The 26629-nt window shown below is 41.6% G+C and overlaps 1 protein-coding gene across 1 annotated transcript in view; it reads left to right on the top strand.

Annotated features, from left to right (window-relative positions):
* The window catches only part of MYO3A (myosin IIIA), a 241079-nt gene that overhangs the window by 134107 nt on the left and 80343 nt on the right, over positions 1-26629 (top strand). The window contains exon 16 of the mRNA XM_077153504.1: positions 19226-19352. Coding sequence (XP_077009619.1) covers positions 19226-19352 — 127 coding nt within the window. The remainder of the gene's footprint in view (positions 1-19225; positions 19353-26629) is intronic.

Below are 26629 nucleotides of genomic sequence, written 5' to 3'. Positions count from 1 at the left end.
GTGAGGTACAAAGTATCACACATGAGGAGGTACATTATACTCCAAAAGAACTGTTTGAGTTTTCCTATTTATATAGACAGAAATCAGGGGAATATGTGTGGCAATGGATTTTAAGGGTGTGGGATAATGGTGGGAGGAATATAAGGCTGAATCAGGCTGAATTTACTGATATGGCCCACTAAGCAGACATTCTGCATTCAATGTTATAGCACGAGGGGTTAGAAAAGGTATTAACAGTTTGTTTGGATGGTTGGTTGAAACATGGATCAAAAGGTGGCCGATATTACCTGAGGTTGAAATGCCAGAACTGTCCTGGTATAATGTAGAGGAGGGGATCCAGAGGCTTAGAGAGATTGGAATGTTAAAGTGGATTTATCATGCAATGCCTGCTCTTACACCCCAGGAATGTCCGGAGGATGCACCTTTTACCAGAACAGTGAAAAATAAATTTGTGAGACTAGCACCATCATCCCTGAAGAGCTCTGTAGTTGCACTTCTCTGTAAGTTTGATATTACTGTGGGAACTGCTGTCACTGAGCTGGAATCCTTAAACACAATGGGGTTGACTGGATCCTGAGTTGGCAGTAGCCAGGTGGCAGCACTTAATCATCAGAGACAGGGTAGACATGGCTATTATAATAGACAGCAAACTCAAAGCAGACATCAAAATTATATGACTTGCACAGATTTATGGCATTGGCTAGTAAATCATGGGGTACCTAGAAATACAATAGGAGGGCAGTCTACTAAATTCTTGTTTGAGATGTATAAACAAAAGAGTTCTAGGTCAAGTGAACAGAAGTCTAAACCTGAACTACAAAAATACAGACTCACGGCCCCATAATCAATTTCCAAACTTGAGACAGTTTACAGACCCAGAGCCCCTTGAATGAAAGGGAGGCCAGGTCCCTTTGGGGTAGAACCCTGTTACACTGCCACAAATTTATACAGTTAATCTTCCTCCAAGCCTTCCCCAGGAAGAAGGGTAACTGTTCACTGGGGAAAAGGAAATGATCAGATATTTGGGGGATTATTAGACACTGGTTCAGAAGTGACATTAATTCCAGGGGACCCAAAATGTCACACTGATCCATCAATCAGGGTGGAGGCTTATGGAGGTCAGGTGATCAATGGAATTTTAGCTCAGGTCCATCTCACAGTAGGTCCAGTGGGTCCAGTGGGTCCCAGGACCCATTCTGTAGTTATTTCCCCAGTTCCAGAATGTATAATTGGTATAGACATACTGAGCCACTGGCAGAATCCCCACATTGGCTCTCTAACTCTGGCAGTGGGGCTATTACAGCTGGAAAGTCCAAGTGGAAGCCACTAGAACTGCCCCTACCTAGCAAAATAGTAAATCAGAAGCAATACTGGATTCCTGGAGGTATTGCAGAGATTAATGCCACTCTTAGGGACTTGAAGGATACAGGGGTGGTGATTCCTACCACATCCCCATTCAACATTCCTATTTGGCCTGTGCAGAAGACAGATGGGTTTTGGAGGATGACAGTGGATTACTGTAACCTCAAGCAGATGGTAACGCCAATTGCAGCTGCTGTTCCAGTTGTGGTATCATTGCTTGAGCAAATCAATACATCCCCTGGTACCTAATATGCAGCTACTGATCTAGCAGATGCTTTTTTCTCAATAGCTATTAGTAAGGACCACCAGAAGCAGTTTGCTTACAGCTGGCAAGGTCAGCAATATACTTTCACAGTCCTACCTCAGGGGTATATCAACTCTCCAGCCCTATGTCATAATCTTGTCTGCAGGGACCTTGATCGTTTCTCCCTCCCACAGGACATCATGCTGCTCCATTGTATTGATGATATCGTGTTGACTGGGCCTGGTGAGCAGGAGGTGGCAGCTACTCTAGACTTACTGGTGGGGCATTTGTGTATCAAGGATGGGAGATGAATCCAACAGAAGTGCAGGGGCCTTCCACCTCAGTGAGATTTCTGGGTGCCCAGTGGTGTGGGACATGTCAAATGTCCCTTTTAGGGTGAAGGATAGGTTGCTGCATCTGGCCCCTCCTACGACCAAAGAGGAAGCACAGCACCTAGTTGGTCTCTTTGGATTTTGGTGACAGCATATTCCTCATTTGGGTGTGCTACCGGCCCATTTGTTGAGTGACCAGAAAAGCTGCTACCTTTGAGTGGGGACCTGAATAAGAGGAGGCTCTGCAATGGGTCCGGGCTGCTCTGCCACTTGGGCCATTTGATCCAGCAGATCCAGTGGTACTGGAAGTGTCCGTGGCAGGTGGAGATGCTGTTTGGAGCCTTTGGCAGGCCCTTGTAGGAGAGTCACAATGCAGACCCTTGGGATTTTGGATCAAAGCCTTGCCATCTGCTGCAGATAACTACTTCTTTTGAGGAACAGCTTTTGGCCTACTGCTGGACCTTAATGGAGACTGAACGCTTGGCCATGGGCCACCAGGTTACCATGGGATCTGAGTTGCCTATCATGAGCTGGGTGTTGTCTGACTCACCAAGCCATGGAGTTGGGCATGCACAGTGGCACTCTATTGTAGAATGGAGATGGTGTATATGAGATAGGACCAAAGGAGGTCATGAGGGCACAAGTGGGTTGCATGGGGAGGTGGCCCAAATACCCATGGTCTCCATTCCTGCCACATTGCCTTCTCTTTCCCAGACCACAGCTATGGCCTCTTGGGGTGTTCACTCAATGCAGTGAATTGAGTAAGGAAGAGAAAACTCGGGCCTGGTTTACTGATGGTTCAGTACGATGTGCAGGTACCACCCGAAGGTGAACAACTGCAGTGCTGCAACCCCTTTCTGGGGTGTCTTTGAAGGACAGTGGTGAGGGGAGGTCCTCCCAGTGGGCAGAACTTGGAGCTGTGCACCTGGTTGTTCATTTTGCTTGGAGGGAGAACTGGCCAGAGATGCATTTGTGTGCTGACTCATGGGCTGTTGCTGATGGTTTGGTTGGATGGTCAGGGGCTTGGAAAGACCATGATTGGAGGACTGGTGGCAGAGTGGTCTGGGGAAGAAGTATGTGGATAGACCTTTCTGAGTGGGCTAAAAATGTGAACATATTTGTGTCCTATGTGAATGTGCACCAGAGGGTGACTTCAGCAGAGGAGGGTTTTAATAATCAAGTGGATAAGATGACCCATTTTGTGGATATTAGTCAGTCCCTTCCCCCAGAAACTCCTGTTGTTGCCCAGTGGGCTCATGGGTGGGGTGGTCATGGTGGTAGAGATGGAGGTTGTGCATGGGCTCAGCGGCATGGACTTCCACTCACTGGGGCTGATTTGGCTGTGGCCACTGCTGAGTGCCCAGTCTGCCAGCAGCAGAGACCCACAGTCAGCCCCCAATATGGTGCCATTCCCCGAGGTGACCAGCCAGCTACATGGTGACAGGTTGATTGCACTGGATCACTCTCTTCATGGAGGGGGCAGCGATTTGTTCTAACTGGAATAGACACATGCTCTGGATGTAGGTTTGCTTTCCCTGCATGGGGTGCTTCTGCCAAAACTACCATCTGTGGGCTTACAGAATGTCTTAGCCATCATCATGGTATTCCACATAGCATTGCTTCAGATCAAGGAACACATTTCACAGCAGATGAAGTGCGGGAATGGGCACATGCTCATGGAATTCTCTGGTCTTACCATGTTCCCCATCATCCAGGAGCAGCTGGATTGATAGAATGGTGGAATGGCCTTTTGAAGACTCAATTACAGTGCCAACTGGGTGGCGATACCTTGAAGGACTGGGGTAATGTTCTCCAGGAGGCTGTGTATGCTCTGAATCAGTATCTGCTGTATGGTGCTGTTTCTCCCAAAGCCAGAATCCATGGGTCCAGGAACCAAGGGGTGGAAATGGGAGCAGTATCACTCACTATTACCCCTAATGATCCACTAGGAAAATTTTTGTTTCCTTTCCCTGTGACCCTGATCTCTGCTGGTCTACAGGTTTTGGTTCTGGGGGAGGGAGTACTTCCACCAAGAGAAACAACAATGATTCTGTTGAGCTGGAATGTAGGACTGCCACCTGGTCACTTTGGGCTACTTATGCCCCTGGATCAACAGGCCAAGAAGGGGGTTAAATTATTGTCTTGGGTGACTGACCCTGACTGTCAGGGGGAAGTAGGACTGCAGCTACACAGTGGAGGTGGGGAGGAGTTTTCTTGGAATATAGGAGATCCCCTGGGGTGTCTTTTGGTGCTGCCATGCCCTGTGATTGGAATCAATGGAGAGTTGTGGGAGCCCAGTCCAGGCAGGACTACCAATGACTCTGAAGCTTCGGGAATGAAGGTTTGGGTCACCCCACCAGGCAAAGAACCATGGCCAGCTGGAGTGCTTGCTGAGGGTAAAGGGAACATGGAATGAGTAGTGGAAGAGGATGGTGATAAATATGAACTATGACCATGTCCTGTAACTATGATCAGTTACAGAAACAAGGACTGTAATGATGTTTTGTTTATGTTGTACTATTTAAGTCATAAAGTATCAAGTTTGGGAATGAATATTGCCCAAGGGTTTGTACCCTATTCTGGAGAGATTTAGTGTGTTTCTGGTTGCATGCAGGACAGTTAAGTATTGTTAGGTGAAAGAAAAAATGTGTGTTTTATTTGGAGATTGGGTATGGTTTAAGGTAATGTGTGTGGCTGCCAAGTTGATAAGGGATGGACTGTCATTGTCAGGTTCATGTGTCAACTTGGCCAAGTGGTGGTACCTGTTTGTCTGTTTGGGCAGGTGCTGGCCTGTCTGTTGTGATGAGGACATTTTGTGGAATTAAATCATGATCATCTCAGCTGCATCCACAACTGATTCCATTTGTGGTCAGTCAGGGGGAGTGTCTTCTGCGATGGGTGATGCTTAATCTAATCACTGGCAGCCTTTTAAGGAGGATTCAGAAGAGAGAGGCTCTCTTCCTGCTTCAGCCAGTGAGCCTCTCCTTTGGAGTTCATCCACACCCTCATCAGAGTTGTCAGCTTCACAGCCTGACCTGTGGATTTTGGACTCTGCATTCCCATGGTTACATGGAACACTTTTATAAATTTTATATCTGCGAGTGTTTCCTGTTGATTCTGTTTCTCTAGAGAACCCTAACTAATACACGTCTTTGTTTTATTACTCGTCTATAAATACACTGGATAAAGGAAGTGAAGACCACAAGGTTTTTACAGTCACACGGTCACAAGATGAATGCTATATAGTTATATAACCACTATTCAAGATCAAGGCTACTGACTTACAGTTCAACAATTTCAGGTATTTCTTTCTGTTTGTTCTAATACACTAGGAACTAAAAAGAAATTTCTATATAATGAGTCTAGTCATAATCATTTGTTAAATCCTAACTTCTTGGTTATAACTGTTAAATCTCATTTGATTATTCACTCAGTCTTCAGGGATATCTGAGCAATGACAATTCTAACTTCTTTGTTCTGACAAACAGGGCTGACCTTAGGGTATTGAGGAATGAAACTGGTTCCTCTGGGTTTCAAGGCTTATCTAGCATAGGAAAGCCTTAAGTTTCTAGAAAAAAAAAACTTAATTGGTAAAACGTTTATTGAGTCTTAGATAGAGCCCAGGGTATTCTTTAGGGTTTTCAGGAATACTGTTGGTTGGGGCTTGGCATACTGTGGCAATTCGCAATATCTGACTGAAGCCTGCAGAAGAGCAACCTCCAAAATGATCTTTGAACTCAGCCGCTGCAACCTCTTAGCCACCGAAACTTTATTTTGTTTCATCTCTTCCTCCTTTTGGTAAAGAAGGCATTCTCAATCCCACAATGCCAGGACCAGGCTCATCCCCAGGAGGCATGTCCCATGTTGCTAGGGATATTTACACCCCTGGGAGTCATGTCCCAGCAGGGAGGAGAGTAGTACATTTACTTGCAGAGTTTGACTTATGAGACAGACCACATCTGAGCAACAAAAGAGGTTCTCTGGAGGTGACTTTTAGGCATAATTATACGTAGGCTTAGCTTCACCATTAGAGATATAAGTTTCATAAGATCGAAGGCGTGGCTTATTAAATTGGGAGTCCCTCATGCTTGAGAGAATATCAGGAATTCCCCAGGTGGAGTTTAATAGTTCCACATTTTGTCTCCAGTCCCTCAAGGGACTTTGTAAATACTTTTTAAATTTCTGCTCAAAATACTCTGGAATGTATAAGGGTATTACAATAACCTATATAGAATAACAAGACCTCATTCCTTATTATCTTTTATCTTTGAATTTCCAAGTGGTTTGCAATCTTTAAAAAAAACATTTAAAAAAATGAATACTAATTCATTTTATATATTTTTTCACTATCAGTCATATTGATTTTAATTTTACTTTTGTTAGTTTAGTCTTTGGCTTCTTTTGTTGTTCTTTACCTTAATACTTGGTTCTTCTCTTTCTTCATTTTTCTTATTTGATATCAAGACATCTAAGGCTATAAATATACCTCTGAGTAATGATGATTTTCTTCTGCCCCATAGGTTGTATTTTGAAGTATGTCTTGAAGTTGTTTTTCATCATTAAACTTGATATATACTTTGGTATAACACAGTATCTTGTTTAATAGGTACTGTGAAGGCTTTTAGGTATGCTCACAGACTGCTCTTAGCACTTTTCTGCTTTGTCTTGTTGATGCAGATCCTGAAGTCTTCCTTAGTCCTACTGTTACTGGATAAAGGCTGTGGATTCTTTTGCCGGACACACTCAATAACCAATTCCTGAGTTTGTTACTAGGCATGTGGTAGGAGAGCAAATGGCCTAGGGACCCAAAATCTGTCTCCCCAAACTGTAGTAGTTCTGTTATTAGAGAAAAGATAGGCAGGGCTTAGGATAATGAGCACAGTTGCCCCAGATGATGGAATTAGAGGTTCTAATTATTAAGCATGTGCAGATAGATTAGATGCTTGTCTCAGAATGTATAAAAGAAAATAGCGGAATGACACATGTTACTTGTTGGTTAAAGTCTAAGCTACTGCGCATGTCAGGTGGGCCCATTGTGGTTAGATCCAGTCTCAGTTATCAAGATAACTTTGGACTTGTGGGTGAGTCTTGGGCGGACGCAAGACCCTTCAGTAATAAACATTAGTGGCTGTCTTTAGTGATTACAAGACTCTAAAGGTGAAAAACTGGATAAATGGGCAAATGAGGATTAGTCACAAGGTTTTTGCAATCACTGGGGCAGAAGATAAAGGCTATACAATCATATCAGAGATCAAGGCAGTTGGATTACAATTTAGAGATTTCAGGAATTTCCCTCTATCTACTCCAGTATACCAGAAAGCAAAAAGGAATATCTATATAATGATTCAGTAATTAAAATCATCCCTTACATCCTGACTTCTCAGTTACACTGTGAATCAGACTTTTAAGTGGACTCTTTTAGGAATGCCACCTGTGATTTGTTGAATTTTAATTTCAATTCCTTCAGTTTTAATGAGCTGCTGTGTTTGCTTATGAAGTTTACTGAGATTCCTTGGGCCATTAGATCTCAACTAAGAGCTTAAATAGAGGTGCAACTTTTACAAAAGTGAGTCAAGCCATGTGCAGTGAAGTTACTGAATCTACTCATTCCATAGTTACTGAATCTACTCATTCCATAGTTACTGAATCTACTCATTCCATAGCCCATCATTTTGAAAGGTGCCATTGCCACCTTTGCTTTTAAAATGGAAGGTGGTTAACCAGCAGGATTGTTCTGTTTGCTTGCCAGAAAATTAGCGTTCTTGGCATAGAGAAGAGTTTGCTATTAACTAAGTGAATGTTCTCCAAACATGGAGCTTATGCTCCGACACCATTGAGGCTGGGGGGAGAGGTCGCACCCACCCTGCCATCTCTTTGTAAGCTTGGCCTCCACCCCAGATACCCCTGGTGCAGGCCTGCAGGGGGGTGGGGATGGGGGTCTCAAGACCTTGTTTTTAGGTAAGGAAATTTGAGCTCAGCCAAATATTTTGAAAATGGAGGGCAGATAATGGCTTAGCTTTTTATATGAAATGAGAGCTCTCCGTTACAGGGGAGGTATGGGTAGATCTAGGTAGATCCTAGAACACGAGTGATCATCTTTCCCAAGAAAATATTACAGTCCAGAGACATCCCAGGCAGATACTTGCTAGAATAAGAAACCATGGATGCAAGTGGAGTTCAAGTTATTAAGGTGGGGACTCTCTTAATACAGACTTTTTAAAAGAGAGAGTTTGTTTTGTGCAATCCTCATTTATCAGTCAGGGTTCTCCAGAAAAACAGAACCAACAGGATATATGATGCGGGAGCTCTTTATCTCCCGCTTGGGGTCTTCCTCTCAGCGAAGGGGGGAACTGTGCCGGTTCCCCGGGGGCTGGAAGGTGTGGACGGCACCCGAGAACAAAGGAGGACTCGCGGGAACTGGAGGAGCTGGCAAGGCGTGCGCACCAGAACGTTTATTAGGGGAAGTACAGACGTTTATATAGTGGTGAGGCGGAAATGGGGGGGGCCAGGGGAGGCGCGCTGCGTGATTGGTGAGGAGGCTAAGGGTGGCAGCGAGGGATTGGGTGTGCTGAGAGCAGAAAGGTCCAATGGAATGGCTTGAATATGTTGCTAGGCAGAGAGCTAGAGGAACCCGGCTGAAATTACATCCGGCAATATGAGATTGGATCCCTTAGCTTAAGAAATAAGGAACTAGAATTACTACGACATGAAACTTATTAGACTTACCTTGCAAACCAGATAATACCTGTAACGATGGATATTCCAGGTAACCAGGTGTGTCATCGTCAAAGGAATGATTCTTGTGCAACAATCTTACTTTTAGAGTAAACTTTCCTAATGTGGGCTTCCTCCACCACCAAGAGGAATTTGGATTTGGTGGGGAGACTCCCAACCTGGCTGCTTTTCCAGCCTCTTCTTGGGTCTGGAATAAAGGACGCTGCTCTGTTTCCAGGTGAATTAATTGTTTGCGGAGAGAGGGGTACGAGAGAAAGAGGCTGAAAAGCCAGAGGGGATCTGGAAAGCTATTTTCAGTACCAACCAAGAAGAAAAACAGCTCCTCTTTGGATAGTGGGGTCTGCGTGGTGGGCGTGGCACGTGCTGGGCGCCTCGTCCTGTGCTCCAAATTCCCCAGGTGACTCCTGGGGTCATTTTTTCTACATTCTGACTCAAGGGAGCAAGACGGTGTCCTCCCGGGAGCGTTTTCACCACGATATAGCTGCAAGGTTAAGCGCAGCAAGAGAAGAAGCAGTCAGTTGGCCCCGCATCCTGACGGACTGCGGGGACGGGTAGACGTAAGCCCCCCCGGGTATGCCCACCCTTAAAGCGGAAGCCAGTTCGTTCCTGGATGCAGCGAATAAAGAAAAGAGCAGCCCCTCCTCTCCCGGCTCCTCATTGCTCAGTCACGATGGATGGGGCTTCGAGTGGGAGACGTTCCTTTGGGCTGTGGCGCGGCTGTGCTGGGGGCTATTAGGGGACAGGAAAGGGTGATCTGGACCCGGGGCATCCTCCACACGGGAAGGACGTGGCGCCCCCCCCCCCCCCCCCCCCCCCCCCCCCCCCCCCCCCCCGCCGAAGCAGCTCCTGCTGTGACCAGGAACTCCACCTCTCCGCAGTTCTTTTTCTGGCTTCTTGACATCAGAATTGCTGATCTGTCTTTTACAGTTCCTTCCCCCAGAGGCTGCTGTCTTAGAAGCCGGGAATCGTTTTTAATTGGTTTGTTTGCTTTGGAGCCCTACTCATGAGAAGCGATGTTTCTCTTCAGTTAGGCTCAGTGATGGTCTTGCTTGGTCGAGCACTGTTTAGTAACGTAAAAATGAAGCTGGTTTGCAGCTAGCATCTGCTGACAAATAGAATTCATTTATTTTAAACTGTACCTTCAAAGCTGAAACATACTCAATGTTTACTGAATATATAAACATACAGCTTCAAAAGAACTCTTTTTTTTCCCCCTTATGGCAAGGTGTGCTAATCAGAAACGAAACTTACCTACGCAAGAGACCATGTGTGAAAGAGGGGGCAGGCTGGGGCTTGGTTTCACTGGCTATTTTTCTGAATGAGGAAAAAATACAATGCCTGTTTCCAGAGCTGAAGCAGATCAGCCACTAGATATTTTTTCAAGATTTTTAGTCCTATTTAAGGATGTGGTTGTCTCCCATCTAAAATCAGAGACTGTAAAGTGACAGGACCAATGTCCCAGTTTGGCGATAGTAGAATAAAACTGAGTTAAAGTTTCTTCTTCTCTACCCCAGTCCTGTTTTTGTTTTGTTTTGTCCTGTTTTATGCTATCTTCACTGGCTTTTTTTTTAATACACTTCAAATCCATTCTGGAAGAAGGTATAAATACTTTCAATATAAACTTAAGTAGCATTATTCTTAATCCTCTTAGCACAGCGTGCCACCTTCACAGTTTACTGTGACACAATTTTGATGACTCCAATAAAGTGAATCATTCTTTTTCTGTCTCTCTCACCTCTTTCTCTCTTTGGTGTTGATGGCACCCACAGTGGACACATTTAAATATCTCTCTTTGAATATTTCCAAGGTTTGCAATTCCTTGTCCTTTTGTGATCCAGCACAATCCAAAGGAATGACAGGCAAATCAAAGTCAGAGGTTCTCTAAAAATAGCTCAAATGCAAAACCTCAATTTTCTAAAATCATGGTTTCCTAAGCCCTTTCCCTGCCACTTTTTAAAAATAAATGATTGGTAGCTTTATGATTCATCTCATTTGGAGGCAATTTTTACCATGCTATGGTGTGAATTTTCATTTTTCAAATGAAAATTTCATTTTTCTTTGCCTTTTTCCCTGCTTTTATTTTGCTTATACTTCTTGTGGTAGTCAAAAGCACAATGTGGAGCACCATCTTTGGATTATCAGTCATGGCTTTAGTTCTGATCGAATAGTATGTGTGAAAGAAAGTTTTAAGTATTTGAAAGCTTTGCACAAATGTTGATGACCTTAACTGAGTTACTGGACCAAAGAAAGTAGTCGACAAAATAAAAATAATCCTATTCTAGGGCACCAGATCCTGGGGTCAGAGTCCTAGGCAGTGCTTGTCTCTGGCTGAGTGAGCTCAGACTAATGACTAAACCTCTCTGGCCTAAATTTTTTCATCAGTAGAAAGATCATGGAGGGCAGTTCATTTCCGAGTCCCATTCAGCAATTACTGTCAGTGTTTGCCGAGCTGCTCTGACCCTTACCACTCAATTGTTGGCTTAAGCAACAGGAATTTATTGGTTCACAACTTTGAGGCTAGAAATCCAAAATGAAAATGTCAGCCAGACCTGCATCCTCCCAGAGTCTGTACGTTCTTCTGCTGGCTGTGGGCAATCCTGCGGATTCCCTGGCTTGTATCTGCCTCTGGTCCCATGGTGATGTCCTCTCCTTTCATACTTCTGTGATCCCGAGCTTCTGCATCTTTAGAAGGCCTCCAGCAAGCTGGCTTGAAACTCAGCTGCATTCTGTTGGGTCACACCTTAACTAAAGCTGATGCCTTCAAGAAGGCCTACTTATAATGGGCTCACACCCTCAGATATGGATTAAGGTTAAGAACCTGTGTTTGTTGGGCTTATATAGAACCTACCACACTCACTATCTTTGATTTTATGACTAAAATTAAAGGCTATTTAATGTCACTCTAATCTCTGCATATTGCCATGTCACTGTTCTTGCATATGTGTCTGCAGTATTCAATATAAGGACAGTGTGGTGGGTGGAATTATGCCCCCAAATTTAGATATGTTTTTAATCAGCGTTGGTGTGGATCTGAACCCATTTATTTATTTATTTATTTATTTATTTATTTATTTTTGTGCGTGGTCTGGAAATCGAACCCGGGTCTCCCACATGGAAGGTCTGAACCTATTTTAAGTAGAACCTTAAAGATGTTATTTTTAGTGATGGTGTGGCCAACTAAATGGGGGTGAGTCTTAATCCAGATTATTGGAGGCCTCATAAAGGGAAAACCACAGGTAAGGTCGAGAAGTTGAAAGTTGGGCGAAACTAGAAGAGTAAGAAGAACGGAAGGGACATAGCCATGGACAGAAAAGCCAAGGAACCCCAAGGACTGCCAGCCAGCAGAATACAGCTGACCACAGGAGGAAGCAATCCTTCTAGCCCGTTAAAGCACGTGCCATTAAATCCCTGTTGTTTAAGCCAACCCATTGGGTGGTGTTTGTCATAGCAGCTCAGCAAACTAGCACAAATAGAGAAGATATTAATACCCTCTTTATATAGCCAGCAGCAAATGCGGATTCTCGTTTTCTTCCATCAGTTTCTCCTTGCTGGGTGTAGGCTCTACTAGCACCCTGTCCCACTGTACTTGCCCCACCGTTTTCTTCCCCATCCTGCTGCCACTCTGTCCTTTGTCAGTGGGGGTGTCAGCACCTTGGCCCTCCCAGGACTAGGCTGGATGGTGTCACATCCCCAGCCTGGGCTGGGGCCACTTTGTGCTGGGCCCGGTGGTCCCCACCTACTTTGAGGTTTGGGGATTGTCCCCTTGCCTACCCCTCCCTCGTGTGGATTTCCATTCGGCAAGAAGCATGGGTTGAGACTCTGAAAAGGACTTGGCGCGTATTGCCAAATTGGTCTGTACCTCCAAACTGGTCCATCCAGCCTGGGTTATTGCTTTCATTCCTAGAACAAAATCAGGAAAAAGGGATCATGCCCTTTTCCCATCACCGGGCTGTGCTACTTAGAAGGGTTAATCAGCTTTGGGAAGGAAACAACTTAGGATATAGGGAATTCTTATTGTTCTCGTAAAATTTACCTACTAACTCAAGATGTATAAAGCATGAGACCAAAAAATGAATTAAATTTAGAATTAAAAAATAATCTGAGTGGGATTGCAAAGGTAGCCTGCCCTGAGGGAGACCGCGGTTCAATTCCCGGTCCATGCACTTCCCTAAAATAAATAAACAAAAATTCAACAAATGGTGCTGCAATAACGGATACTCACATGGAATAAGAATGAAGTGTGACCCCTGCCATACAGCATACAAAAAAAAAAAAAATCTGAGCAAGATCAGCGAAAGTTTTAAAGTACAGATTGAAAGACTTCAAGACAAATAAGAGATTCTGTTTTGAAAGTGAAGGAAATTTACTGTCACTTGGCTGACACAAAAGAAAACAGTTGAGAAGCATTTATTGAGTGCCAGCTCTGGACCATACCATGTGCCAAGAACTCGAGATACGAGTTAGCTACCATCTCTGTCTTCAGTGGTTTGTAAGCTGATAGAAGAGACATGCACAATGCATAATCCCAGTAAAATTATAGTAGTCAACGCAATGATCACAAATAAACTAATGTCCCAGAAACATGAAGTTTTTTTGGGGGGTGTGGGGGGGGTTGGTCAGTGAAAGCTCAGTGCAGAGACTTTGTGTAAAGAATGGGGAAAAGAACAGCATGAGCTGGAATGGAGGCATAAAAATAATGTGGAATCCTTGGGAACCTATAATGAGTTTGGGCCTGAAAACATGAAGAAAAAGAACTGGAAATGAAGATGCAGCAACTTCCTTTGAGCACGTTAGGCAGGAGCTGAGGCTTTAGCCCGAGGGGAATAGGAAGTCACTGAAGGATTTTAGTTGGGAGATGGCTGATCTTATCCACCCTAGAAAGCCCACTGTGACAGCTGAGTGGAAACAGATTCAAGAGCAAGACCGGGGAACAGAGGCTAGAAGAGGCCTAATGCAGAGCCGGCCCTTGCAGTCACCACGTTCGTGAGCCTAAAAATAACCCTGATCCTGATAGATAAACATGAAACCAAGTGTGGGGAAGTCTCCCGTTTTAATATTTAAAGAAGGCAATTTTGTGCCCAGAAAGGACAATTTAGAGTTGCTTGTATTTTTAATTTTCTGTATTAACGTTTATTTGATGTAAATTTTTTAATATTATATAAATATTTGATTGAGGTGTTTTAAAAACATATACCTAGATTTTTTCTGAAGCTTTTGAATTCAGTTTGCACATCTTTTTATACAAATAATAATAAAAGCAGTGTTCAGTATAGTTGTGCTTTGTTCATTTAACATAACTGTAACTTTAAATTGCCCTAACCAAACATAATTAAATTATCTGAAACATTGAACCCACATAAAAAATTCCGTCTATCTCATCAGGTTTTCAATCACTCCAAATGGCTGACAGAGCAAGCTTATGAGGATTAATAAGCACTTTCTAAACTTTCTAGTAATTTAACTCCATTAGCCCTGCATATCTAATAATTCAAAAGTATTAATCTCATTATCCAATATATTGAATGTGATTTGCTATTAAATTATGTCATGCCTTCAACTTAAAACCATAAGTATAATATCAAAGAAGTATCTTAAATTCAAGTCGCAAGACAAGTTGTCAGATTAGTTAATGCGTCTCTCTAACATCTCAAAAGTTTCAAGCACATTTGAGAATAAACATATTGACATCCCAAGATTACAAATCTTACTTGTACACTTAAAAAAAACAAAAGCATTGATAAGATGGTTTGATTTACTGCAGCACCTCTATTTTTATTTTCATATTTTCCTAGGGTTGTAAGCTGAACACACCAGGCTGAAGTTTCCAGATCATTCTTTAGGTTAGAGAATTTGAGACTGAGTCCAGGACATAGGTCCCCCATATTTCTAGGACAAGTTTTCTCACCCTCAGCACAACTGAGTCACGTTTGGGGCTGGACAATTCTCCGTTACAGAGGCTTGCTTCTCCTTGTAGGATGTTTAACAGCATCTCTGAGCTCTGCCCCCTCGATGCCAGTGGCATACACAGCCCCATTTATAACCACCAAAAATGGCTCCAGACATTGCCAGATACCCCTGGGGAGCAAGTGTCCCCAGCTGAGATCCCCTGTTCTGGGATATGGCATCTCTTCTCACAGCTGCACGTGTCTCCTCCTCTCAGCAGAAGCTGCAGGCATTATCTCTCAGCTGATAGTTGTGTAGCCCCGTGTATCACACACGCCCCGGGCGCCTCTCAGGTGTTGCTTTCACCGTGTTTTAGCACAACCTTGCTGAACCGTTTCTCCATAGATTTGGTGAGGTGGCCCCACCCAGACACAGCCAAATGGAAGGGAACATTTGATTGGATCTCTATTCTCTATACTTGATATACCAATCTCTATACTTTATGAGTGATTCTACATTCTTTTTACATTCCCAGGTTCACAGGCCATAGTTTTAGCCTCACTGTAACACTTGTATTGAGAAAAAGCATATATTTTGAAATGAAATTAGAGCTTCGGTAGAATCACAGCCATCAACCGCTGTCACACCTGAATGTTCACAGACATCTCCTTCAGAATCTGCATGAAATGTCTCCATCTAGCTCATTTTATTTCTTTTCTGCAAGTGCCAGAATTCAAGATCAATGAAACATACTCTTACCTTTAATGACGTTAACAAGCTGATATTATAACACATTGGGAAATACTTATGAGTCAGGTGATATATTTTTTTATTTGTATGAAAAGATGTTCCATGGAGTTTATCACCTTTAAAGGGGGTCATTTGATAATGCTTTTTTCTACCTTTTTCTTTACAAAGGTGTAATATTTCAGTTACATTGGGATTCTGCATGGGCTCACTGAGGAAAATGTTCCATTTTACTTTGAACATGACATTCTCCAAAAGCTGGCAAAGCATGCAGGAGTAAGGTACTTTGCTTTATAACATTTTGCTCCAAGTTCCACACAACAGCGCTTAGAAAGGAACATTGGGAAATGAAATGTGATCCCATCATACAGCATACAAAGAAAGAAAATGAAAGAAAGAAGCATTTGGAATGCTGTTTCATAAATCAGGTACATCTGTATTTCATGAAAAGCCCCAGGATGCTCACCCAGCTCTCCTGGCCTTATGGAGGCCGTAACCCGCCTTCAATACGGAGCATGTATCCACTCATTAAACAAGCATTAGTTGTTGCCCACCATGGGGAGAGGGCTGGGGCTAGACAGGAAATGGGGTCTAAGAACCAGCCACAGCTCCTCACCTTCAAGGCCTTAAACCAGTGGCAGAGATGTCATTTTTTATGTAAAAAATATAGGGCAAAAAAATATAGAAAATGGAAATATGTAGAAACAATCCATATAGGAAATGATCCAGGCCACTTGGTTCCACAAGCCTGTAAAGTCCTTGAGGACAGAGCTTATTCTTATTTATTGATGTATCCTCAATACTTCTCATAATAGTAAACAGATAATAGATGGATGGATGGATGGATGGACAGATGGATGGATGGACGGACAGACAGTTGGACAGATGAATGGATGGGTGAATAAGAGGTACAGTGCAATGGGGCTTTGGAGGGGAAGGAGTCTTTCTGCCTTGGGCAGACTAACTCAGAGTGGAGGGAGGCAGCCCTGACCCATGCATGGAGGTGACAGCACATCAGCAGAGTTTACAAGCACAGAAAGCAGGGCAGAAATATCTAGGGCCGCAGCAGAGTGGACAGGAGCCCTGAATGTCGTAACAATGAACATCTGACTTTCTAGCAAACTAGATCTGGTTTGTCCTTGAAGACATCACTAAAGCAACAGCCTTTAAATGGCCTCAGAAAGAGGCGAAGCAGTAGCAAGGGTACAGCAGGGATAGAGGGTCAGGGGAATTGCGAATGATTTCCAGACCCAGGAGAACACCTAGAGCACCCTTGTCCTGCTTGCCAGTCTCCTTGCTCAGTAGAAAGATGCAGCACACTCTGCAAGCTGGAAGCCGAGATTCTAATCTCAGCTTGATCCAAGGCCATGGAAAGTTGTGTGATCTATGCTTCCAGTGGCTTTATGTGTGAAATGGAAAAATGCTATTTTGTCCATTATTGTTAACATTGAACAAAATTTCCTTGGGCTCCTTGAGGATGAGCTGCAGCAAAAGACGAGTCTTTAGTCCCAGGGATCACCCATGTGCTACGTTACAAGCTCGCTGCCCATCCATGTGGAGCCAGGCCTGGTTTGCTCCCCTGGGGTCAGTCTTCTAACCCGCAGTTCCAATTCACATGAGCACTGTAATCACAGAGGGTCAAAGGGTCTCAAAGGATTTTGCAGTCATTCTTACAAACAGTTGAATAGGAGTTGAATGTCCATTAATTCAACAAACAATTCTCTGTAATGAATCTCTAAAATGCTATTAAAAATACTATTTTAGAAGATTATGTGCCTGAACTTTCTGGTTTACAATTGACCAATACACACATTTTGAAGAAACAGTGTTCAACCACCTATTTAAAGAACTATTCTGCTGCAGCCTGTCCATAATGCCTATAGTTTCTTCAAGAAAAATACACTGAACTCTGCTGCCTGAGCTACACTCATTTCTCCATCCCCCACGAAAGCTGAGACTGGTTGCTTCTTTGCAATTTATGCAGATTTAAAATGTCAGTTTCTCACCAGGAGAGTTTTCTTAGGAAATGATTCACCTGCCTTCCAATGTATTGGTCTACCTCCAGAACACCCCAAACCACCCACTCCTTTCTGTCGCCACCACTTGCTGCCTTTGCCTGCACACACCGTCACCTCTCGCCTAGGCTACTGCAGTGTCCTTCTACCTGGGCCACTGGTCCCCGGTCCTTTCACTTTCACACAGCAACCAGATTCATCAGTTTAAGTAGCTTGTCACTCCCAGCTTTAAAATGTCAAGTGGCTTCCCATGGCAATTAGAAAGCAGCCCAAGCTGTTTATGGTGACCTGGAAGTCCTGAGTGATCTTGCCCAGCCCCCCAACTTGCCCTTCCATCCCTCCCCATGCCTGGCCATGCTCCAGCCCACGCAGATCCGCCTTCCTTCCTCAGAACTCTGCCCTAGCTGCTCCCTCTGCGGGCAGAGTCTCACCCCAGTTGCTTTCATGGCTGGCTCCTTCTCGTCCTTCAGGCCCGAGGGTCAATGTCACCTCCTCCCAGGGCAGCCTCTGGAAGAAAATAGCACCCCCCCTTCCCTTCCCAGAGTCATTTTCTTCGTAATCCTTTAATGGTTTCTGAAAGTGTTGTTTCTGTGTTTGTGTACTACTGTCTGCCTCTCTACTGCCTGAGCTTCTCAAAGAAACATGTCTTCTAGTCTTGCCCACTACCAAGTCCTCTTGGTGGGAACCATGCCTGACATGAAATATGCATTTATTGAATGAATGAATATATATGTATAGATATGGAGGTAGACATGGGGGTATGGATATATATACACAGATACACACACATTCATTCAACAAATTTATTTATTTATACATTCATATATTCCTTTAATATATATTTGCTATATAGAAATGAAGGAAAATCCCTGAAGGCTTTTTCTTGTTCATATCCGGCTTTTATCTTGACTTAGAATGCTGGGATGGATGGAATCCTTCATTTTGATTAAGTGTTGGATCTGGGCTAGGATAAATGCAGCAACACTAGAAAAGAAAAAAGGATTCTGCCTCTGCCTGCACCTCCCTGCACTGTGAATGTACTAGAATGACATCTAAATCCCCATGGACGCCTTAACAAAATGGCCTCCAGTTCTTCCACGAAAAATCGTATATATATGTTTGTATGTTTCTGAATGTAGTTTTGATGTATCATATTTAGGGAATTTGTCTTAAAGAAGTAATAACTAATATAAACTCTAATCTACAGTCCAAAATTCCCATGTCTGTACGTATCACCTATATTTAAATTGCATATATCCTTTGATTTAGGTACTGGCATCTTTCGGTTTTTCCTTTTTACTAACCTTTATCCATGCTTATAAAGTCACTTTTAAGAAGCACTCAAGGGATGATGGTATGGTAGCCTGTGACAAACTCTGGGCTCTGTCCTGTAACTACTTGTTGAAGAGTGCTTTGAAAACTACTGCTTTTTTCTCTGTTTTCTTTGTATATATGTTATATTATATAATAATTTTTTTTTTTTAAAAAAAAGCACTCGTATGGAAACAGCCACATTGAGTTACGAGGATATAAACTTAACATGGATGGATTTATTCATGACTTACTGAATAAGGAAGTTCCAGTTCCTCTAAGGACAGGTCCTCAATTCTGGTTTTTTTCACATTTGCAATCAAATAATCCTCTTAAGGGGCGGTGTGACTGTGGTTCACTGGCAGAATTCTCGCCAGCCATACCGGAGACCGGGGTTCAGTTCACGGTGCCTGCCCATGCACTCACTGGGGAGCAGGCTCCGTGCTCATCTACTGTCTGTGCCTCTGTAGATGTTAGCCTGACGTCACAGCCAGAGTCATGACCTTTTCGTGCTGGAGCCAGTGGATTCTTCCTTCATCTGCCCCAGCCATTGTCATTGCCTTGCTGTGCTCCAACTGCTTCTATGGTCATTTCAGGAACTGGGAAGTATATACAGTATACTCGCTGCCATTTTAAATGTTGGAGACATTGGGTTTTCTTCTGTGGCGACTGAACACCAGACCGACAAGAGCTACATTTCCAACCGTGCAGCTCTGGAGAACTGTGAGTTTTATTTTCTTCCATTCAAAACTAAACTCCTTCAAAGTCTTCATGTACCCTGACTACTAAGGATAATTTCAAGCAACTGTACTTATGTGGAATCTTTAAAAGCACACTTGGTTCAATTTGTGTAAAATGAAGCTTAAAACAGATTTTCATGCCTACAAATTAACTGATTACTGTAGAAAAAGTTTCTAAAGACTGGGCTGTTATGACTAGTTTAGGAGCAATTTAGATTTCAATGTAAAAACATAGAAAATATTTAAATTTGGTAAACTTATCTGAAAGTTAAAGTTGCTATCGTATGGATTTAGCATCTATATCATTTCATTTGTAATGTTCATTTGTAATGAAACTCTGTTTTTGCTTTCATACCACATAGATATTTTTATACATATTCATCCTGGATTGACTACGTAAGAGAAGTTCATCATGGTATTTGCCACAAATCAAGTTTTCTCTTAAGAGTAAAGTTTAACAAATTATTCCAGTAAATCTCCAAAGCAACGCTGCATTCCAGGGGCATTGTTTCAGTTGGCACCAGTTCTGTCAGTTCTATCCCAGAAATATCTCTCAAAGCTGCTGACCACTTCTTATCCGCATCATCACCATTCTCATCCAACCATCCTAACCTCTCACTTCTCAGCTGAACCTCTCATTCTTGATCCTCCACAATTCCTTCAGAAACCACTTAGCACATGTATATAAGTGAGTTCTCCACTCAGACGCATCCTCGCTCTCTTTCTCTCCACTTAAATCTCTTGACTAATTTCCCATTCCTTCTGGATGAAGACTAACAAAGCCAGAGTGTTATTTTATAAAGTCTTTTCAGTATCAATACATCCTAAGGCAAAATGCCTGGCATGTACTAGGCACTCAGTAAATATCTGTGAAATGAGTGAGCAATGTGGGATAGAAATAGATATACAGGTGATGAGAGTACACTTTCCAGAAACAGATCAAAGTGGAATGACCAGAAATGCCTCTAGAAATCACTAGGTAATCAGTGTTTAGGGACGGTCAACTGGTCAGACATGAGGGATGGAGAATTTGAAGCCTTCTCTTACACTTCCTACCAAAATGAATTCCCCCAAAATATATGGATTTTAATGCAAAAAAAAAAATTATAAAACTATCAGACAAATAAATGCATTTACATTATCCTAACATGATAAATGACTTGAGGGACTTCATGGGCATAAAACCAAAAGCAGAAATAATAAAGAAAAATATGGATGTTTTGACTACATAAAAATTAAAATTGTTTCATACTAAAACAAGAAAACATAAATGAAATTGCAGTGGAAATGAAAAATGAGGGAAAATATTTGCAATGTATATGTCAAAACATTGCTCTCTTTGACCCATGAATTGATTAGGAAACAGTGAACATATCAGTGGAAAGTGCAGTTTACACAATAAAAGCCACAAACACTAATAAAAATATGAAAAGCAGAAAGTACTCAGCTTCACAAGGAATGAGTTAAAAGCAGATTGAAAGAAGACATTTTTTTCCAATCAAATTGGCGCTTTTTAAAAATGATAATGCCTGGTGTTCATGACATTTGTGTTGAAATTATTGGTCTTTGATTTGACCGGTAGGAGTGTAATTGGTTCCAAATTTTTGAAGATCACTTAGGTAGTATATGTCAAAAGTCTTAAATGTATTTACGCACTTTGAACCAATTGTTTAAGTTAGGCAATGTATGCTAAGAAAATAGGAACACAGATTCATGCTCAAAATATTTATTCTGATATTCTTTACAATTATAAACATCCAATAAACATTATTAAATATATTATGATATGAATATGTCACAATACTATGCAACAAGTTATAATTATATTCACAAACAATATCTAACAATATGCTAAATGCTTAAGGTATTAAATTAAGATAAAATACATATGCAGAATAACCACAATAACATACCTAGAAGGAAAAAAACGATAAAATGTTAACTTTGAAGTTAAAATGTCTGCAGTGACAAAAAAGGATATTGCTTAAACTAGCATTTGACAATCTTATTCACATAATAACCAAGAAATTCTTGCCCCAGATGCCAAATTAAATTTTAATTGTTCAAAATATTTTAAAAGAAGAAACATTGATTTTAAAATTACCTTATTGTTTGTGTAATCATTTTGGTTGAAAATGTTTATTATATTCAAAAATAAGTATACTGAGTTTAAGTGTTATTACTTTTTTTTTTTTTTTTTGCATGGGCAGGCATCAGGAATCGAACCTGGGTCTCCGGCATGGCAGGCGAGAAATCTGCCTGCTGAGCCACCATGGCCCACAGTGGTGTTATTAATGTTATATGCCCTGTGATATTTGTGTTCATTCAGACATCGAATTTAACAAAACTTAGTAAACTTAAATATGTATCTGAAAAGTTGTGTCATAAGCAGTACACAAATGCCGTAGTACGTTAATACTCTTTGGGTAATATATCATAGAAGATACTAAAAAATACATTTGTTTTGATGTACCCCTGAAGTTTAAGTAACCTTCCAATTAATTTCTGTATTTTAAAAATACACACAGAATCATAGTATCCAAATTATACGGACCAATGCTCTGTTTTCCTAATTTAATATAATTCAGTGAAACTGCATTTACCATCACCTAAGCAACCAAGCACCCCACGTCATCAGCCAGTTGGTTTAGGTTTTGCTATCTTGTGCAGTACCCAAGTTTGGTCAGTGAGGCAGGGAGAGGAAAATGATCAAGAAGATAACTAGGACTGAAGTTGAATAGAAACTTGTTTTCACATTCAAAATTGCCACAGTACTTGTTGTATATCGTCTGAAGAAGGTGCATTAAGAACTTTCATCCCAGAAGCGGGGCAAGGTGTGGTGTGGTGCGGTGTGGAATTTAGTTCATCCTCCAGAGCAGCTGTAGACAGCCAGGAACTGTATGAAACAACTGCTGGGGCCACATCAGTGACTGGACACCCAGCGCACACCAGTACGGACCAGGTGGAATAGCTGAGACCCCTCAGAAGACTCCAAGTCCCCCAAGCCATGGAGGCCAGTGCCTCCCCATGGGTGTGGCTGGCTGGTTTCCCCAGGGGAGAGGAGATAGACTTTACCAGTGAAAAAAGCTTAACTCAACCAAGCTCCAATTGCTAGATTAATTAATAAATTCAGACTACTGAAAACAGGCCCCCAGCATAGATAAACCTGGAAAAAGCAATAAAGGAACTAGGAGTTCTTGTCCCTGGCAGAGAGGGGTCAGGACTGATGCGGGAGAAAAAACAAACAAAGAGAAGCTTTTTGAGTTGGACAGCACAAAATATTAGAAAAGGGCTGGAGGGCGGGCCAGAGTTCTCACCTGCCATGCCAGAGACCCAGGTTCGATTCCCGGTGCCTGCCCATGCAAAAAAAAAAAAAAAAAAGAAAGAAAGAAAGAAAGAAAAGGGCTGGAACCCAGCAAAAGGAAGAGCATAGAGCCTGGAGATACATAGAGCCATGTATCAACTCTAGCTCTTGATTGACAGACCCGATGAGCAGGGGTCAGGCTCTGAAAAGGCTTTTTTATTTTTATTTATTACCCCTTAACTGCTCATTAGATAGAACTGCAAGCACTCTCAGGTGCCAACAATGCCCCAGGCAAGGATGGAACTAATGGTTGTCTGAGAGACAAAGTAACTAGTCAGGTGAATGGGATTAATACCCTAAAAGGTGTATCTTCTGCAAGAAAAGTGGGGTAGCGTCCACCTCAAATGGAATTTCTCCTTTAAGGAATTCAGGCCACAGGGGCTGGAAAACAGGAGCAATCAAAGCTATCCGACTACCTCACCTCTGTTTCAACCATGCTCCTGGCAGGGAGAATCTGCTGAAATTAAAGGTACCACATCACTTTATGCTGGTGGGACCCACAGGCAGACAAGCACCGCATACTGGGCAAAACAGGAAAAGCACAGAGTCTAGAGGCTTCATAGTGAAACCTGCTGGGTCTCACCCTCAAGGAAAACTGATGCTGGCTACTCCTTCCTCCTGAGATGTGGGTCTGTCTGGTCTGGGAAAATCTGACCGGGGTCTGTAATATCTGAGAAGAGCCTCCTCAAAAAAAGGCGGGGGGGATGTCCATATAGGCACGGCAAGAAACAGAAAAACAAGAACTGAAAAATTCTGATCAGTTAAACAGAACCTATGCTAGAGGTCTAGAATAAGTTGAACTGAATGTCAAAGAACAGATAGAACAAGGCCATCCATCAGGAAAATCCTGGGTAAAAGAGTGAAAACAACCTCCAGAGTAAACAAATTAAGGAAATCAAATGCCTAGACACCAGCAAAAAATAATGAATCATACTAGGAATCAAAGATATCGCCCAGTCAAAACAGCAAGCCACTATTTCAAATGAGATACAGGAATTGAAATAACTAATTCAGGATGTTCAAACAGACATGCAAAATCTCACCAAAAATCAAATCACCAGTTGAGGGAGAATATAAAGACATTGGGTGAATATAAAGAAGAACTCAAAAATTTGAAAAAACAAACTCCAGAACTTATGAGAATGAAAGGCACAATAAAAGAGATAAAAAAAAAAAACAATGGAAACCTATGATGATAGATTTGACCCTGCAGAAATAATAGAGTTAATGAAAGGATACTATGAGAAACTATACACTATTAACTCAACAATGTAGATGAAATGGACAACTTCTTAGAAAGACATGAACAACCAACATTGACTTAAGAAGAAATAGATGACCTCCACAAACCAGTCACAAAGTGAAGGATTGAATCAGTCATCAAGAAGCTCCCAAAAAAGAAAAGTCCAGTACCAGATGTCTTCACATGTGAATTCTGCCAAGCGTTCAGGAAAAAATTAGTAGCAATCACACTCAAACTCTTCAAAAATTTGAAGAGGAAGGAAAGCTATCTAGTTCATTCTATGAAACCAACATCACCCTAATACCAAAGCCAGACAAAAATATTACAAGAAAAGAATACTACAGACCAATCTCTTTAATGAATATAGATGCAAAAATCCTCAACAAAATACTTGCAAATTGAATCTAGCAGCACAATAAAAGAATTATGCACCATGACCAAGTGGGATTTATTCCAGGTATGCAAGTCAGTTTCAACATGAGAAAATCAATTAATGTAATACACCATATCAACAAATCAAGGTAGAAAAAACACATGATCATCTCAATTGATGCAGAAAAGGCTTTTGAAAAAATTCAACATCCTTTCTTGATGAAAACACTTCAAAGGATAGGAATAGAAGGGAACTTCCTCAACATAATAAAGGGAATATATTAAAAACCCACAGCTAACATCATCCTCAATGGGGAAAAACTGAAAGCTTTCCTTCTAAGATTAGGAACAAGACAAGGATGTCCACTGTCACCATTGTTACTCAGCATTGTGCTGGAAGTTCTAGGCAGAGCAATTAGACAAGAAAAGAATTAAAAGGCATCCAAATTGGAAAGGAAGAAATAAAACTCTCACTGTTTGCAGATGACATGATACTATGTCAAAAATCCTAACAATCTACAACAAAGCTACTAGAGCTAATAAATGAGTACAGCAAAGTGGCAGGGTACAAGATCAATGCCCAAAAATCAGTAGTGTTTCTGTACACTAGTGTTGAGCAATCTGAGGAAGAAATCAAGAAAAAAATTCCATTTACAATAGCAACCAAAAGAATCAAATATTTAGGAACAAATTTAACTAAGGATACTAAAAACCTATACATAGAAAACTATAAGAAATTGCTTTAAAAAAATCCTGAAAGACCTAAATAAATGATAGGGCATATCATGTTCATGGATTGGAAGACTAAATATAGGTAGGATGTCAAGTCTACCCAATTGATTTATAGATTCAATGCAATACCAATTAAAATCCTAACAACTTACTTTGCAGAAATAGAAAAATAACCAAATTTATTTGGAAGGGCATGGTGTCCCAAATAGCTAAAAATGTTTTGAGAAAGGAAAATGAAGTGGGAGGTCTCACATTACTTGACTTTAAAGCGCATTACAAAGCTACAATGGTCAAAATAGCATGGTACTGGCATAAAGATAGATATACTGACCAATGAAATCAAATAGAGTGCTCAGGAATAGAGTCTTTCATCTATGCACAATTGATCTTTGATAAGGCCCTCAAGCCAACCCATCTGGGAGAGAGCAGCATCTTCAATAAATGGTGTTTGGAGAACTGGACATCCATATACAAAAGAATGAAAAAGAATCCATGTCACACCCAATACAAAAATTAACTCGGAATGGATCAAAGTCCTAAACATTAGAGCTAAGGCCATAAAACTTTTAGAAGAAAATGTAGAGAAATATCTTATAAATCTTGTAATAGGAGGCGGTTTCCTAGATCTTACACCCAAAGCACAGCACTGAAGAAAGAAATACATAAATGGGAACTCCTCAAAATTAAACACTTTTGTGCATTAAAGAACTTTGTCAAGAAAGTGAAAAGGCAGCCCATGCAATCGAGACAATATTTGGAAACCACATACGAGATAAGGGTTTAGTATTCAGAATATGTAAAGAGATTCTTTAACTCAACAAAAAAGACAAACAATCCAATTTTAAAAATGGGTAAACGACATGAACAGACACTTCTCAGAAAAGGAAATACAAGTGGCTAAAAGGCACATGAAAAGATGCTCAGCTTCACTGGCTATTAGGGAAATGCAAATCAAAACCAAAATGAGATATCATCTCACACCCACTAGAATAGCCATTATCAAAAAAACAGAAAATAACAAGTGCTGGAGAGGATGTGGAGAAGAATGCACATTTATACATGTTGGGGGGAACGTTAAATGGTGCAACTGCTCTGGAAGATAAGTATAGAATTGCCATATGATCCAGCAATCTCTTTACTAGGTATATATTCAGAAAAATTGAAGGGAAGGACACAAACAGACACTTGCACACCGATGTCTATAGCAGCATTATTTATGATTGCAAAAGATGTAAACAGCCAAAGTGTCCATCATGGGTGAGTGGCTAAATAAGCTGTGGTATATACATACAGTGGAATATTACACAGCTGTAAAGCAGAATAAAGTCATGAAGCATGTAACAATGTGGATGAACCGTGAGGATGGTATGCTGAGTGAAATTAGCCAGAAACAAAAGGACAAACATTATATGGTGTCACTAATATGAACTGACATTAATGAGGGAACTTTGAAAGTTGAAGTAAAGAGCACAGGTTATCAGGAGATAGAAATAGGGTAGAGATTGGGCACTTGGTGCTAAAGAAATAAAGATTGTGCAACAGTACTGAC

The sequence above is a fragment of the Tamandua tetradactyla genome, chromosome 1 (assembly GCF_023851605.1).
Source record: "Tamandua tetradactyla isolate mTamTet1 chromosome 1, mTamTet1.pri, whole genome shotgun sequence".
In the NCBI taxonomy this organism is placed as follows: Eukaryota; Metazoa; Chordata; class Mammalia; order Pilosa; family Myrmecophagidae; genus Tamandua; species Tamandua tetradactyla.
This window is presented reverse-complemented; position numbering and strand designations above follow the sequence as displayed.